General features: G+C 42.9%; 1 protein-coding gene across 2 annotated transcripts in view; it reads left to right on the forward strand.

The window, feature by feature from the left end:
- adcyap1r1b (adenylate cyclase activating polypeptide 1b (pituitary) receptor type I) overlaps nucleotides 1-17,227 on the forward strand; it is a 31,683-nt gene extending 14,456 nt beyond the window's left edge. The window contains exons 4-14 of one of the 2 annotated variants that reach the window (XM_023844720.2): nucleotides 1,318-1,428; nucleotides 1,641-1,741; nucleotides 4,920-5,017; nucleotides 6,073-6,205; nucleotides 6,515-6,668; nucleotides 7,204-7,264; nucleotides 7,463-7,532; nucleotides 7,982-8,073; nucleotides 11,371-11,500; nucleotides 11,759-11,800; nucleotides 12,436-17,227. In XM_023844720.2, the coding sequence (XP_023700488.2) occupies nucleotides 1,318-1,428; nucleotides 1,641-1,741; nucleotides 4,920-5,017; nucleotides 6,073-6,205; nucleotides 6,515-6,668; nucleotides 7,204-7,264; nucleotides 7,463-7,532; nucleotides 7,982-8,073; nucleotides 11,371-11,500; nucleotides 11,759-11,800; nucleotides 12,436-12,645 (1,202 nt within the window). In that variant the 3' untranslated portion in view covers nucleotides 12,646-17,227. The remainder of the gene's footprint in view (nucleotides 1-1,317; nucleotides 1,429-1,640; nucleotides 1,742-4,919; nucleotides 5,018-6,072; nucleotides 6,206-6,514; nucleotides 6,669-7,203; nucleotides 7,265-7,462; nucleotides 7,533-7,981; nucleotides 8,074-11,370; nucleotides 11,501-11,758; nucleotides 11,801-12,435) is intronic. The other variant, XM_023844721.2, reaches the window with a different exon arrangement.
- The last annotated feature ends 686 nt before the right edge of the window (nucleotides 17,228-17,913 follow it).

The following is a 17,913-nucleotide window of genomic DNA, read 5'->3' on the forward strand; positions in this document are numbered from 1 at the left end:
TTATTCATCACTATCCCTCAGTGCTCAGTGGGACAATTGGCAACTTAGTGGGGGGGTGGAAGGGTGTGTGTGTATGTGTGTGTTTCTGCATCTCAGTGGTCTTTCCTGGCGCTGGTTCAGCTGCATGGTTTTCTCAGGCAGTGAGAATTCAGAAACAGGTGCATGGTTTTCCCTGGCAGTGCGAATTCTGGTATAGATGCATGGTTTTCCCTGGCAGTGCGAATTCTGGTATAGGTGCATGGTTTTCCCTGGCAGTGAGGATTCTGGAATAGATACATGGTTTTCCCTGGCAATGAGAATTCTGCAATAGGTGCATGGTTTTCCCTGGCAGTGCAAATTCGGGTACAGGTGCATGGTTTTCCCTGGCAATGAGAATTCTGGAATAGGTGCATGGTTTTCCCTGACAGTGAGAATACTAGTAAATGTTTATGGTCTTAACATGGTCCTGGTCATTATTCACACACCTGTGTTTAGCTTCCAAACCTACAGTTATTTACATGACTGACATTGGTTAGCATCTGGGTCTGAGTGGCAATTACAAGTCCGTTTCTGGTGCTGGTTCACCGATTTCCCCAGAAGGGTATAACTGGCTATCGTCTGCTCCAGGCAAACAGTCACTCCACTGATTTAATGAAATGATGGGCTTGGTACTCAAGCATTATGGAAACAGATATTAGAGGATTCTCTCTCTGTTTCTCTTCTCTGTCTAATCACTCCATCTCTGCACCTTTGCCACTGTGTTCTCTCTGTTTCTCTCACTCTCTCTATTCTTGTCCACTATAGCTGTTAAATAAAGGCACAAGAGATGCTGAACATGATCTAATGGGGAAAGGTTAACATTAAAACCCACGTCTGATGGTGTGTGCAAATGTGTCTGTGTGTGCACTGTACTGTATCCAAGCCTTGTGCCATTTGCTGCCTGGGATAGGCTCCAGATGCACCCCCCCTCTCTGACCAGGATAAACAGCTAGAAGATGGATGGGTGGATAGATGGATATTACCAGTAAATACTGATTGTAAATGGAATCACACAGCTCTCTTCTGTGACGTACAAAACAAAACAAACAGCCCTCACCCGAGAAAGCATTTTGGGGAGGGATGGATGAAAATATCAACAAGAATGCATGTTTTTTGAGCTATCGCTGCGAAAATAGCTTTCCGTGAATTTGGGTCTTAGCATGTGCTGCCATCTGCTGGACAAACTGCTTAACAGTGCTGATTCTACTTCGGCTTCTGTTTGCTCAGAAGTTAAAGAATATGCATCCCGAAAAGACCGAATGAGCTAACGGTCTCTCCTTTGTTTGTTTCCTTCATCAGGCTGCCCGTGGATGTGGGACAACGTCACATGCTGGCAGCCGGCTGCTGTGGGGGACATGGTGACCATCAGCTGCCCGGAGATTTTTGTGGTTATGGGCCTAGGGGACGAAGGTGAGTCACATGACACATTAGCATTGGTTTTCTTCCCACTTGACAAGTCTGGCCACAGCGATTTGCTAATGGCTTCAGCTTACAACCTATTCATTGAGTCGGGTACTGAGCTGATTTAGACAAAGTACTTTGCTGAAAGGTACGACAGTAGTATCAATCCTGGAACGTTCTGTGGTGGCCCACAGATCACAAGATGGTTTCTCTGCTTCCAGAATTAGCCAAGGTCAGCCGCAACTGCACAGAGGACGGCTGGTCAGACACCTTCCCACACTACGCCGACGCCTGCACCAACTTTGACAACGCCACTGAAATCGTGAGTGCTACCCTTCCCAGAATCCACATGGGTCTCAGCCGCCTGAACCAGCACCGCATGTCCCTAATCCATGATCAGGCAACCCCGAGCTGTACCGTGATATTACCGTCTCCTTCCCATTTACCATATATTGCTTGCCGAGGCATGAGAGTTTTAGCCCTTCTCCATGTCATGAGCCATAGTGGGGACCGCCCCCCCCCCCCCCAGCTGGGCTTTTCTGACATGGCGGGCCGTGATTGGCTAAGCATGCTGTCACATGGTGCAGTGCTGGAGAATTGTGTAGAAGGATGTTTTTGCACAGCAGCTTTCAATATAATTGACTCAGGGAAGGCTTTCAATAAATAATATAAAACCAAAGTAATGGAGTATTAAAGACCAATCTAAAGGGCAGAACTAGCACGCCGAATGGCACTGTGACCTCACCCTTCCAGGGTTGAGTGCTTGAATCCGGTCCCAGGCTCAGTGTTTATGGAAGCTGGCCAGGTTTCCCTTAAGTACTGTTTCAGTCCACAGTCCAAAAATGTGCAGTTAGTTGAACTGGTGTTTCTAAATCACCTATGGAGGATGTGTGTGCTCCCCCCCCCCCTCTGCATCCTGGGATAGACTCCAGACCCCAATCAACTCGGTACCATATAAGTGGTTGGCAGATAGATATATGGACAGAGAATTAAACATCTAAACTTCTGTCTCTGTTAAGGTGATGATTCCTCCAGTAGTGTTTTTTGGTTATTGTTTAAAACCCTTCATTTCGCTAAAGCTATTTGCAGATATCCAGGGCTATCATTGAGATGAGTTGCTGAGGCTGCCATGCTTAGCTAACACTACAGCCGCTGATCATTAGCCTGGCACTGTGCCCACTGCCTTCTCCGCACCTCGGCAGTGATGCCCCAGGCCCGGCTTGTCATTACGACCGAGGGGGGAAAAAGCCCAGAGATACCAGTTTGTCCTTGTTCTGCCTCCACTTTGGCACGGCGGCGCCGAGCTGGCAGGAACCTCCCACCGGCATCCTCCTTCCTGCCTTTCTCATCGCCATAGCAACGTCCCCATCCAGGATGTTCACCCTGGTGGTGATTTCAAGCTTCGCTGAATATATTTTGTGAAGCACTGAATCAACTGCATCTATATAGTGTGTGTGTGTGTGTGTGTATTTCCGTGTGTTTCTGTGTATATATATATAAAATTAAGAGACCACTCTACCAGGCTGCAGTTTGCAAAAATATATATTATTTACAGATGCACACCCATAAATAGAAAAATATGTTTTTTCTGCGACTGCATACTCACACACACACACACACACACGTACAGACACAGACACACACTATATGGACAATATTATTAGGACACCCACCGGAATTTTTATGACATCCCATTCTAAATCCATAGGCATCAATATGGAGCTGGTCCCCCTTTGCAGCTATAACAGCTGCCACTCTTCTGGGAAAGCTTTCCATAGGTTTTTGGAGTGAGTCTGTGGGTACTTTTGCACATTCATCCAGAAGAGTATTTGTGAGATCAGGCACAGATTGGATGTAAAGTGCTGGCTGTCAATCTCCATTCTAGTTCATCCCAAAAGTTTTAAATGGGGTTGAGACACAGTCTTGTTGGCACAGAAAAGGTTCTTCCCCAAACTGTTCCCACAAAGTTGGAAGCATAGAATTGTCCAAAATGTCTTGGTATGTTGAAGCATTAAGAGTTCCCTTAACCGGTACTAAGGGGCCTAACCCAATCCCTGAAATGTAGCCCCATACCATTATCCCTCCTTTACCAAACTTTGCCGTTAGCACAAAGCTGTCAGTCAGGTAATGTTCTTCTGGCATCTGCCAAACCCAGACTCTTCCACCAGACTGCTAGACAGAGTTGTGAATCGTTACTCCACATAGCATGTTTCCACTGCTCCAGAGTCCAGTGGTGATGTTCTTTGCACCACTCCATTCGACGTTAGGCATTGCTTGGTGATGTGAGGCTTGCATGCAGCTGCTCAGCCATGGAAGCCCGTTCCATTAATGCCAGAGGAAGTTATTGAGTCGACAGAGCATTGGTGACTTTGACACACTATGCGCCTCAGCACTTGGTGATCCCGCTCTGTCACTTTGCATGGTCCGCCATTTCTTGGTTGAGCTTCTGTTGTTCCTAAATGCTTTCGCATTGCAATAATACCACTTAAAGTTGACTATGGAATATTTAGCAGGAAAGAAATTTCAGAAACTGACTTATTATAAGTGATTAAGCGTGTGTCCCAATACTTTTGCCCATATTGTGTGTGTGTTTGTGCGAATTAGGTTTATATTACATTGTGGGAACCAAATGTCCCCCATAATATAATAAAAACCTGCTTTTTTGATTTTGTGGGGACCATTTTTCAGGTTCCCACAAAGATCTATGAATGCAATCAAAAAAGTTAAATGCCAGAAGTCTTGTATTTTGTTTGGTTACTTATGGTTAAGGTTAGGGCTGGGTAGGGGTTAAGGTCGTCATGTTGGGATTAGAGTTTTCCCCATAGAAATGAGTGCAGAGCAATATACACTGATCAATAGACGCCTGAAAGTGGATGCAGTAGGATGTTAGTGGGTGTATCGCTTAGTGTAACAGGTTCAGGAGAATGGGCAGCCCTGCCGGCCATATAATGACCTGCTGTCCATGTTTAGCGTGTGATGCAGTATGCATACTGTAATGTCTATGTGATAGGCAGCTGCAATAAGCAGGTATGATACAGACACAGTATCTCACTCTGCTATTTTTTTACATAAAAATAAGCTTAGTGTATTGCATGATAAAATATTTCACAACAGCTTCAGGCACCGTCTGCTTTCTCAGCTCCCACTGTTTGCTGCTGCGTGCATCATTTGATTCTGTAATGCAATTCATGCCTTATTTTTTGTGAAATTTAAGTGCAATCATTTTTTTTATTATAAAGTATTGTGATTTTATATGCATGTTATGTGTTACTTAATATTTTGCCTCTGGCCATTACCTATCAAGATACGGCCAAACTGACTTGTGTCTTGACATTTGATGTTAATCAAAAAATGATAAAAAATTACTAAAACTTGTATGCTTCATCAATAGTTCTCCTGATTGATACTGCAGCGCGTTCTTCTAGATTTCCAGTTTACCCAGTAACCTGTGTAGAATGCTTGTGCTCATCTTCACGGCGAACTGCGTGTGTCTCCCCCAGGACCTGTACTATGCGTCGGTCAAGGCGCTATACACCGTGGGCTACAGCACTTCACTGGTGTCCCTCACCACTGCCATGGTCATCCTCTGCAGGTTTAGGTAAGCACTGGCAGCCCCTGCAGCACTGGCAGTGGCTGAGTCACCTTCCAGTGACGGTAGCAGCGACTGCGGCCTCGGCGGGTTTAAATACAGCCCCAGCTGCGTGTGTGAACAGCCTGCTGTCCCTTCATTGGGTCTGTTAGTGTTTCCTGTGGGGGCTTCTCATTCCAAAGGCATGCAGGTGAAATGTGTGCATGTACCTGTGTGTGTGTGTGTGTGTGTGTGTGTGTGTGTGTGTGTGTGTGTGTGTGTGTGTGTTCAGATCAGCTCCCGGTCAAAGATGTTTCCAGAAACTATCCTAGGTGGCTGTTTGCTTCCCAAGGTCTCTGTATCACTGACTGCCTCTCTGGACGATCTTAAGCTGGACGTGGATAAGTTACTACGACAGATGCATTAACTGGAGTTGTATTGAACATGGTGTATGGCTGATATGAGGGGAAAATCCATATATTCCTTTGTGTCTGGCTTTATCCTGCATTTCTGAGGTACAGCATGTGCAAGGCAGTCAAAGGAAATATCCAAGGCTATTTGTATATATAAGTGTATATTTGCTCAGAAAAAGAACACAATTTAACATTAGAACATATGCAAATTAACAGTAACACAATAAAAAGTATAAAACAGAATTTCTTCTGTTCTTTGGTTCCCAAACTTCTCCTCAGGGACAGTAAAGCCAAGACATGTATTCATTACATTTACCACCAGCTCTCTTAATTAATTAACTTAATTAGTTAAGTAACTGAGTGATTTATTGATTAACCAAACATGTTATGCCAGTGGTTTAGTGGGTGTATTGAATGGTTGCTGCAAATCCTGGGATGATTTTAGGAGAGGTTTCAAAACGGATAAGCTGACACTTTGACTGACATAATACGTATCATAGTTTTACACCAATATGAAGATCATTTAAACATCATTTAATTTGAGTGCCTGAAATTTTCGCACAGCGTTGTGTCTGCATCTCCTTTGTAGCTGCCTGGGTTCAGAAATGCCTGATGACACTCAAATTGGCGTTCCTCGGCCGGTGCTCCTCTCACATCCATGTCTTGCCACAGGAAGCTGCACTGCACTCGGAATTTCATCCACATGAACCTGTTTGTCTCCTTCATCCTGCGCGCCATATCCGTGTTCATCAAGGACGGAGTGCTCTATGCAGAGGAGGATAGCAACCACTGCTTTCTGCGCACCGTGAGTCATGGTGACCCACAGCTTCATATGCGTCGTGATGCTGATGGCCGGTCACAGGAGGCCCGTGTTGTGATGTCAGATCAGTGATCGCTAGTGAGATTTTATATATAGACAACACTGCCCTCTTCAGGCATTTAAAAAAAATTGCAGGATTTTTGTCATTGTTGACAGCTCTCAGATAATTCCTCTTTTGATTTGCTGAGATAATGGGCAGGAATGACTCACATTAAGTCCTACTTCACTTAATGACCCCCAGTTAGCTTCAGTCAGATTACCATGGTGACCGGTGCTATACCTCTCTGGCCCTAGGTGGAGTGTAAGGCAGTTATGGTGTTTTTCCACTACTGCGTCATGTCCAACTACTTCTGGCTCTTCATTGAGGGCTTGTACCTCTTCACCCTGCTGGTGGAGACCTTCTTCCCTGAGCGGACATACTTCTATTGGTATATCATCATTGGTTGGGGTAAGTAGCATTAGCTTCTTTACTACCCACTTCTTCATCTTCTCACTGGAAAGATCCATTTATCCTGTTTTTTACTCAATTGCTATTCATTCATACTAACTAAGCTTCTGGACTTGTGAGACATCAAACTGCTTCATCAAAAGTCTTGGGTGTGTCTTTACTCTCTGGATCCTCAATATGGCACTAGGAAGCCCTAGACAGTAAGAGACCAGTTTGGCTCCACATCAGTAGCTCTCCTGGGATAAATTGCAGATGATCACAAAGGACAGACTTACTTGAGTAATCACACTTGCATTAGCAAAATGTTGTTTTCTTATGTAGTGCATCTATCCCAGTTGTTCTTAAACGTTTTACAATGTGTACCGCTTCAGAAAATAGTAGGCTCTTCACATGCCATCTTTAAGACTGATGTCATAAAAGGCTATACCTTTGTTGGCCACCAGAGGGAGCTTGTGTACCATCAGTCAAATGCATACCGTAGTTTGAGAACCACTGACCTAGCCAACCATATGCTTAACATTATGTCTGTGTCCAGGGATGCCCACTGCCTGTGTCACGGTCTGGGCGGTGCTCCGGCTGCACTTTGACGACATCGGGTGAGCAACCAGCCTGTGGCATTCGATGCTATGTGAGGGTTTGTGTGGGATGATTTGATTGGGCCAGATGTGGCTCGCTCACCCAACCACAGGTCTCTTTTCAAATGTAGGCATTTCATTCAGCCAGTAAAGACAGTGTTTGTGCTTGACTCCCACCGAACACCAATGACTCACTCCACCTCTGCTGTGTTTCTCCAGCTGCTGGGACATCAACAACAACGCTGCCATCTGGTGGGTCATTAAGGGACCTGTAGTGGCATCCATTATGGTGAGTGACGGCAGGGAAAGTTTGTGACAGTGTGTGATGGTCTATGTTTCTTGAGCCAGTCAGTAACATATTAAATAACTCACCTCTTAACACGGAGAGTCTCCAGTAAGCTTTATCACCATTATACTGTGTCAAACGCAAACAAAGAATTTTCACAAGGTTCTCAGGTAAATAAAAACTTTAATCTGTGTGCTTCAGAACTGCTGTAAATGATTCTGTACATAATCAGGCAACAGATCAAATTAAATGTAAAAGTTTTAATTTGTTTTGTAAAACATACGTGACTCAGATGAAATTACTCTAATATTATTTGTATATTTGCACCCTACAGGCATTTACTTGAAGTGTTTTTTTTCCCCATAAAATTCACAAAAATGGACAGCGTGTAAAAGATTTCCATCCTGATCTGGGTGGTTCAGATGCTATTTAATGCCTGGTTTGTTCTCCAGATAAACTTTGTCCTCTTCATCGGCATCATCATCATCCTGGTTCAGAAACTGCAGTCTCCTGACATCGGCGGCAACGAGTCCAGCATTTACCTGTGAGTGAGAGTTACCACTCACCCTCTGAGCAACAAGCTGGGGTTGTAAATTAAAATCTGTGTATCCTATTTCATTTGGACAACTTTAAGCAAGCAAGTATACTGCCCGACAAAGGCAAAAAACAGTAACTATGCTGTCAGAGAAAAGGCTGTTTTGCCTTGGTTTTAATGTGGATTTTGTAGTTACTGTAATTTTCACTGTTTTCCTCAAAAACGGGCAGTGTTGACCTAAGGTGTTTTGTCACAAGATATAATTTCGGCAATTTTGAGAAATGTGCAGTTACTGTGTTTTGCCTTTGTGGGGCACACGGTAAGCCTGGGTAAGTTCAATTTACTTACATTTTTTGGGGAAACTGGTTGCCCATATATGAAAAAGTTGGTTTAACTTAAAATGTAACAAGTTGCTTCTACTCACTCTTTTGCATTTTCCTGCCGAATTATTTCACTTAATATACCAAGTTCGATGCACTAAATTCACAATATAATTTAAATAAAAAAACCCAACTAATTTTTCCTCTTTCAAATGTAGTAAATTGTCATGGACATGGCATAGTGCAAGCAGAGAAAGGGAGGTGGCAACAAGCCACAGAACCTAAACACACTGGGTAAAACTACAAACTAAAGGACCATGAGGAGTCAGAGCTAAACAGGGGTAAAACACTACAAACAGAACCGTAAATGACCATCAAAGTGAAACCAGTAATGCAGCAAAACAAACGTGCAAACAGAAACATTCAAACACAATGACCAACCAAGGAACTAAACTAAGGCAGGTAAATAAATATACACGGGTAACAAAGTAGGAGGAGTGAGACATGAAACAATTAACCAATCAGGGAGGGAGCAGGACAATGAGCAATCAGGTAGAATAGTCATGATACAAAGGGGACCAGGTAGGTCTAATACACGTAATCAAGGAACCCAGAGACCAACAGGGAAACTAAGAAATGGAAGAATATAACAAAGACAAGTAATATATAATCACAAACACAGGCATCTAGCAAAACCCCAAACAGAAAGCAAGCCAAAAACTAGGAACAAGAAAACTAAAATAGAAAATAAACCCTGGGGAACAAAATTCGAGAATTACTAATAAAGAGGAAACTGGGCTCAAATTCAATAAATGGTTTATAGCCACACACTCAGCCCATAGAGCAGGGGTCTCCAACTAGCTACCGAGCTACCGTCCAGTAGGTTTTCTATCATACCTGGCTTCTGATGAGCCACACCTGTTCTCAGGTAAATACCAGGAACAGGTGTGGCTCATCAGAAGCCAAGTGGGACAGAAAGCCTACTGGATAGTAGCTCTCCAGGACCGGAGTTGGAGACCCCTGCCATAGAGCTACACAGCAGTCTGAGGAGCTGGGGAAACACATTAAGAACTTGAAGGACACCGTGAGGACAGGATGAGATGAGAGCACATTGGCTGTGAAGGGCAGCTACCTGTTGCAGCACCCAGGGAGCTGGGGATTAAGGGCCTTGCTCAAGGATCCACAGACTTAATGCAACCAGGCTTAAACCAGCAACTTGCAGCTTGACAGTCACAGAGGCTTAGTCCACTGAGCTATAAGCTGCCAACAAAAAAGCCACTAAAAATCCTAAAATGACTGTTTGATTTATTCATGTATTAAATATTTCAATATGAAATGTAACAGATCGAAATTTAAAGTTCATAGTTCAATTGTATGTTATATAAACTAAACAAATTTGTAATTAATATGTGTAATTATTTTTTTAAATTAATCCAACAGGGCCCATTATCAGTCTGCTTAAATGTAATTTGTATGTTTGGTTGATATTAACATATACATTTTAATTAAATTAAACTTTGTTGATGTAAGGCCATTTTGATTACCAGTCATAGCCTTGTGGCCTTGGATGATGGGTAATATATGCATAAAGGTATTAGGAGAGTTGTGATGCCTTCCGGGAACCACTCACTCCCCCGTAGACCAGTAGTGCTGGATGTATATTTGCATAGCAGGATATATGGTACTGCCTTTTATTCAGCAGGTTTTTTTTTTTTGCACAGTGTAAAACCACGTTTTTGTTTTGTGATAATTTGAACTACTCCCATAATTGTGTAGTGATATTAAAGGAGAACATTTGTTATGATGAATTGAAGCGTTTTAGAAATCATAAAGGTAATTTTGTTAAAATAATAATATAAAAAGATGCGTCGATTTCAAATATTGATGACCAATTTTCAGCGTCGACGTCATCCACCACGTCGACTAATCGCGGCGGCCCTACTTCCAGAGCACGCACTTGTTTATTCTCAATTACATGATATGCAGGGGTGTCGTTAGCCCTATTTTAGGGGAACATATATACATATTGAATATTTACTTATTTGAGCAGCTACATAAATGGAACCTCATACTAGGGCTGGGCGATATAATATCGATATGATATGATATCGCCCAGCCCTACCTCATACCTCTCTAAATATTTGTAATTCAAAAAGAACAACTGAGAGTATAACCATTCCTAAACACTCAAACAATTTAATGAATATATACATCTGAGAAACATTTACTTGAAGTTTTAAAACCCAGTGAAGGCACAGTTCCCTTGGTGAATATTATCGCTGAATTTTACCTCCCGCCTTTTACACCAACTTTAAAACAGTTGTGTCTTTGCTGGAGTTTGGATGCACTGCGTTCCTTTGTCTAATTTTTTTATTTTTTATTTTTAAAGCATACGTTCTCCATTAATATTTATCTAAGTTAACCCGCTGCAAAACATCTACTGTGTTGAGCCTGTATTTATTTATTTATTTAATGCTAATTTTCAAATCCTAGAATCGCTTCTGATGACATGTATACTTACACTGGAGTGAATGGTATTGAGCAATCTTGTGAATGTCAAAGCCGGTTTAAAGTACAGTTGTTTCAACAACAGCTGCTCACAGGGGGCTGTGTGAAGCAATCGATGCAGATGAGCCGGCGTGACACGTTGGGTGATTACCAGCTGAAACTTGTAAACAAAACGCTTTGTGTCTCTAAAGCTGTTAACAAAGCTCTTTTGCGGAATCCGAGACGTAGAGATTTTTCAGTTGCGTTGAACATCGCTTTGGTTGTGTTTTGTGTACTGTAAAATTGTAAATTGTATATTCTATTTTAGAATAACGTCAAACATAGTTATGAAAAACTTAGTTACCAGTTAGCTTTTGATTGGTACTGTATATATAATTTAATTTAAAAAAAAATTCAAAAGTTTTTATTCGAGCGTAATGTCTGGACATTATGTGGTCATATGAGTGGTGCCCTCCTGAACGTGTCATGTGACCAACAGGAGACTGGCCCGCTCCACCCTCCTGCTCATCCCCCTGTTCGGGATCCACTACACGGTCTTCGCCTTCTCGCCCGAGGACGTCAGCAAGAGGGAACGGCTTGTCTTTGAGCTGGGCCTCGGGTCTTTCCAGGTGCGTGCAGAAATTCAGAAAGCCGCTAGGTGGCACTGTGCACATCTTTTTAAAATTGTCCCATGTGTGCCTCTGCGGCACAATGCAGAATCACCTTTGGCCACTAGGTGTCTCTCTGCTGAATAGGTGTTTTTGATCTCATGGAAACACAGTTCCCTTCTCATCCATCAAATGCTCTCACATGTCTAAATATAAGACTTGGCTAGCATGCTGAAGCTAATCGGGTCTCTAATTCCCCTTCCATCTGTATGCCTGCAGGGATTCGTGGTGGCTGTGCTGTACTGCTTCCTCAATGGAGAGGTGAGTCCATGTCAGAGCTCCTCCTTCCATTAATAGGACTCCTCCTTCTCCGAAAAATCACCCAGTATATAACCCTCTGAAGAGTCTTTGATGACTGATAACTGCAGTTTCTCCATGTCAGCGTAAATAAAGTCCAGCCTATAGCCGCTTCACCAGCAGATATATACATTCAATAACCATCTTATCAGTTATGATAAATGAAACCACAGTCTTCAGTCAATTTCTGTTGAGCCTACATTTTACTTCTGGAAATATTATGCAAATGAGCTACAGGCCACAGTTTCTGTCAGGGCTACGCATCTTTGCTCCGGACAAGGCTTGGTGCTTTCAGGGGGGTTAGGGGGTGGCTGCATCAGATTCCTCATGAAAGGGTGCAATCCAGATGGCCCGACAAATTTGTCCAATTGTTTGCGACTTCGTCAGATCTGTGTTCTGTCTGAGTGGTGGTTGGCGGTTGTGTTTAAAAGGTCAGAGGTCAGGTCAACTTAGCTCCTCTGTTTATATCAGACAGTGGTTGGATTTGCCAGTGACACTGCTGTAATAGTCCAGAACATTCTGCAGCAGCGTTGAGGAAGTGAGGGGGAGAAATCGCGACACCTTTGCAGCTCGGTACATTAAAAAATGACCTTTTCAAGTTTCTCCCTAAAGGTGCAATCGGAGATGAAGAGGAAATGGCGAAGCTGGACGGTGAACCGGTACTTTGCTGTGGACCTGAAGCACCGGCACCCATCGCTGGCGAGCAGCGGGGTCAACGGGGGGACGCAGCTGTCCATCCTGAGCAAGAGCAGCTCGCAGATCCGCATGTCCAGCCTGCAGGCGGAGACGCCGGCCACCTGAGCGCCTGAGAGTGGCCTCTGGAGCCTCGCCACACTCGCCGACACACACGCACACCTCACACACACTCCGGCCCGCCATCCCAAAAACCAGCAAACCCCATTCAAAACCTGCCCGGACCCACCAGACACCCAACAGGGGCCGGCACAGTCTCGCTTGCCTGCCTGCACCACGACCTGGCAGCTATCGCCACAGTGGTCACCATACGAATATATTGGAATTGCCAAAAAAAGGCCAGTGATATTCCTTTGAGAAATACGCACTGGAAATGCCGAATGTTCATTTTCTTGTACATAGTGAACGACGAGTGAAATGTCCCTTCGTCTCATTCTCATTCTACTTGGACTGAATCGAAATGCAGGAAACTGCGAGTCGACCACTGGTCGTAGACCGCTCTTGCCCGAGGGACCACGGAGCGGGTCAGGGTGGCTGGCGCTCGGCCCAAGTGGGGTGGTGGTCATCAGCTCGTTAATGGCAGAGCCTGGCCGCCCATGTGTATCTGTACATAAAATCGACGTCGCTGTCTGGAAGAAAATGACCGATGGTCATGGTCGTCAATGAGGAAGCAGCCTGTCACGGAGAAAGGCGTGGTTCAGTAGGACATGTAAATATCCATCCGCCATGTTTACCACGGTAACAGGACCTGGTTCACTGCGATGCCGATGTGCCCTGCAGTACCTGCATGCGTTAATGCGTCTGGAATTCCGGTCGGCCTGCCATATTCCTGGATTGTCATCTTAGTGCCCCCTTCTCCGGCATATGTGTGATCCGGGGTTCGGAAACGGAGACGAATCAAAGCTCTATGGAAAATATGACCACAAAGTATCGCTGTGGTTCTAGGGGATACCCAGCTTCTCTCTGGCACTGACTTGGGTGGAAGTTGCCGGAGTTTTCTGTATGGTTGCACCACCTGGATGGAGTGGTACCGTTACCTCTAAGATGACACGTGCGAGAATGAGGTCACGTGTTCATAATCTCCCTGCTGACTAAGGAAACCAGTGAAGGGACAGACTTATGAGGTATCATCAGAGCCATGACATTGCAGGAGGTCGGACAGTGTCGGTTCATGAAGGATTAGATTTATTAACAGCGACTAAAATTAGGAAACATCAGTTTAGTCCTAGAAAATAAATAAATAAATAATTTCTAAATGGAGTATGATTTGATGAATCACAAAATATTGCCAACGGCAGCATAATTTTTATGTACTTCTGCACTGGCTATGAAGTGGAAAATCTGGAGAATTTTTTAGTTTATTCAGAATACTTTTCTTAATACAGAGTATTCTATTTTATATGTTAAAAAACACACTTCCCCTGAGACTTAACATTGTCAAGATGTTAAAAAGAAAAACTGAAAGATCTCTGGCTATGAAGAGTGCATTGTGTCAAAAGCCTTACTACAGCGGAATGCCTATAGCATTTAATAGCCACCAGTACAGAAAATGTCAATAACTTCTGTGTTTCTCAGAATGACCTGTTTAGTCTTTTTAAATGTTGTGTGTATTTGGTACTGTGATCGTTTAAAAATTTCACTGATATAAGAAAATCCTTGTGTTGTTATTTTAAGTCCAGAGCCCAACCTATAGCGCTCATATAAAGGTTATGTAGAGAAAGTTTATATAAATATCAATACTTGGAGCTGTGGGATTTCTATCAAGCTGTAAGATGCAAATGTAACAAGTTTTGGGCTGTCCAGTTGATTTGTGGAAAATATACGTGTGTGTGGTCTACACTAATATATCCTGTGATGCCTGACATGGACGAGATCTACACCAAACAAGGCAGTAAAATTCGGTTGTTTCTTCCAATTATAAGATTAAACTTTTAGACAATTTATGCTTCGTGATAAGCATGTTACATTGCTCGGTATATTCATTCCATCTTCAGAAGTGCCTTTCCAACCACATAACAACTGAGTTATCCTACAAAGAGAACATCTGCTTCTCTTTCCGAGAGCCTCAATGATCTGGAATGCAAAGTGCTTTTTATCGGAGCGTGTCAGTAATTTAAATAACTGCAGCTAATCATCCCTTTAGATGAGACACTTTCTCTCTCCAGATGCCATAACCTGTGGCCACAAGAAACACTTAAAAAAACATTACTGGAATATCCTAGAATAAAGTGAGACATTTAAATGAATCCCACAAGGTCCATATTCCGTGACCTCAATGAATAAAAATAGTATAGTCTTAAATTTACTTTATATTAGATATATAATAGAGTGAAATGCAAATATTTAGAAAAGGAGTATAAAATAGATTATTTTCTAACTGATTTTGTAATACCACAGTGATATTATTTCTTCTGATGAAATATATGCTAATGTAGATTTCAGCAACAGTTTACAGTATCAAATAGCACAATGAATTATCACCCTGCGTGGCTGTGAGGCCCAGACTTCTCTCTGTGGCATCTTTAGGTTTCCCAAAGAACTCAATAAGCCAATTAAGAAAACAAAGCAATCCCCATCTCACAAGTTGCACATTTTTTTTTCTTCATGTCAAAATTCACTTGAGCCATCTACTGCCCCCTAGTGGCTGCCAATTCCTCAGACGCCTGTGGCCCATTTTGTTGCTGTGTTGACAAAAAAAACGTGTTCAGTACTTCGTGAATGAGCCTTAAATATTCTCTCCCTGATGTCAACGCATTTGACTGCATAGGTCACTTCAGCCAGTACAATGGTGGTTTGTTTCTGTGACTCTTTGTCACAATACCTGCCGAGGTTGGTTAAAACCTTTGTCTTTCTGTACTTTTATATTATTGTCTTCAGTGCTAGTGGGTAGCATGATGTACAGCCTGGTGCCCGTGTGGTAAATTCGTGCCCTATAGCCACCTTTCTGCTCTTTATATGCATGCTTAATTGTTATTTTTGTGTAACATGAACTAAGGTGCCAATAACAGTATTTTTGACAAGGGAAGATGAAAAGATCCTTTAAAATGTTGTCTACTACTGGGATAAGTGTTTGATGAACTCGTGAACGGTTTTGGCCAACTTTGACAGAAGTCTATTCAGCTCCCAACCCAGACCAATCGCATCCCCCAACGAAAGGAGACATCGATTTAAATGGCAAGTATTTGCCAGAAAAAGAAATGGATTTTAGAGATGGTGTGCTTTTTATGCGAGTTTACAACCAGAGAATACAGACGAAACATAGACATCTCAACATGCTCCCCACAATTGGCATGGCAAGTATCACTGCGCGTGTACTGAGTGGCGCCAGGTTCGGAAACGGTTAAGTTCAGGCTTAGGCTATGCAACACGAGTGGCTTAGAAATTAAGCTCAAAGGGAGATCGGTGTTTCATATTATATATAAAAAAGATCTGAATTTCAGTGTAATACTTCTCTAAATTTATGACCCGTGAATGTGCTGAGCATGTTATTCGGCATTTATGTATGATATCGTTTGACTTTCCCTTGAGGAATCAGGAACCAGCTATTCCACAGCTGATTGTAAACGAAGATGGGTCAAGGCGTGAGGCCAGCAGCTGGACGAGCATTTCGACTTCAGCGAGGCCTGACTTGGACGGTTTATATAATACTGTTTTTGGTCTCATCTCCTCCTAAAACCTGAGGGGCTTATTTTAGACCGGACCTGGTTATCTCTTTGGGGGGGGCGGTGAAGACTGGTGCGGGAGGGATTATGCACCACAAGTCTCTCTCCCACAGCACGGCAGAAATTGGGCAAGCGAAATACTACATATGAATCAGATTTCATATTTAAACTATGAGCTAATCCAGTCTTGCATCTTCAGGGGAGTCAGTCAGGGGGTGTTTTTTTACAGTTATATAAATATATGACTATATTTGAGGCAGGAAGGTGGTTCAGTGGGAGCCTCACACCTCCAGTGCTGGGGCTATGATTCTTCCCCAGGCTCTATGTGTGTGTGTGTGTGTGTGTGTGTGTGTGTATGTTTCTTGTCTGCTGTAACACAGGGGCACCGCTACAGATTTTGGGCCCCATGAATGTATATCATATTTTGCTCCCAACTCAGACCATTCCAATTAGGTTGCATATGTTTTAGGGCCCCTGTCACTCAGGGACCCTTGGAAAGTTGAACGCACCCCCTCCTCCCCTATACGGCACCCCTGATTTATATTGCTAACGAGTTTCCCAATGTTTACAAATCAAGGCCATTGAACGATATAACTGTACTGAAATAAGCATAGACCCCCCACCAGGGAAGAAAAAGATCGACATATACATGAAAATGTAGGGAGAATAGATTGGTACACTTGAAGTTACATGGGATAAGTTAAACAACATATCAGTTGTCATTTGTGGGCTTTTTAAATGTTTATGTTATTCTGCAATATAAGCTACAGTCTGCATCCATCCCTGAGAGTTTCCGGTACACAGTAATGGAAACCTCATGTGTAAATAAGATTGGGGTCAGAGTTACGCTGACAAAGGTCAAAGGTCATGTCCGCTCTTCTGCTTGTTGTATGGTTATCCACTTTGTTTTTGTTTTTTTTTTAGATTGACCACACTGTTTAAATGTCTGTTTTCTTTCAGTGTACATATAACAGATGAATTTTGTACACCGTTGAAATATTGACTTTTAATTGCATTAAATGTTTTTTTGACAGTGGGTTACTTGCGATTGCTGTGCGTTTCAGTAGGATCACTGGCTGAAACAGAGAAGCCAGAGAACACATGACTGGATAGAGGACAAACCAATGTGAATGCAAAGCAAAACAACACAGTGGGCAATATCCAAATAATTTAAGAGCATGTTTCTATAAATTCTGAAAGAATTTTACAATACATGGATCAATGTTTAACTACCATCAAACTGTGAAATCACTCATTTTACCTGAACAGAATTACAACTATTAGCAGTTTATTTGGAAGCTAAACATATGCACAGCTGTTTAAAGCACGAGCCATTTCTATCCACCGTGTAGTTCCAAATTGCTTAGCAGCCAGAACATCAGGTGAAGCAGGAAGTGGTGTCCAAAAATAGACAGTTCCGTGACCCTCCAGTAGGGAGCGGTCTTTTCTGTACCTCTGTCAATGGGAGACAGTCCAACCCCCCCATCCTCTGGGTCCAGAGGGAGAATCCCCTAACTGCAGTAGTCAGAACTATTGTTCTGCTATCCAATAGCTATCGGTCTTCACACAATGATAAGATCACATGATTAGGTTTAAACACATCAATATTCTGAACAAGGACGACCACACTCTCTACCGTATCCCGAACATGACGCATGTGTTTTACCTTTAACATATAATCATTTACCATATATACTAAGCAGCCTCTTTAATATAATAATT

The sequence above is a fragment of the Paramormyrops kingsleyae genome, chromosome 4 (genome assembly GCF_048594095.1).
Source record: "Paramormyrops kingsleyae isolate MSU_618 chromosome 4, PKINGS_0.4, whole genome shotgun sequence".
Lineage (NCBI taxonomy): Eukaryota > Metazoa > Chordata > Actinopteri > Osteoglossiformes > Mormyridae > Paramormyrops > Paramormyrops kingsleyae.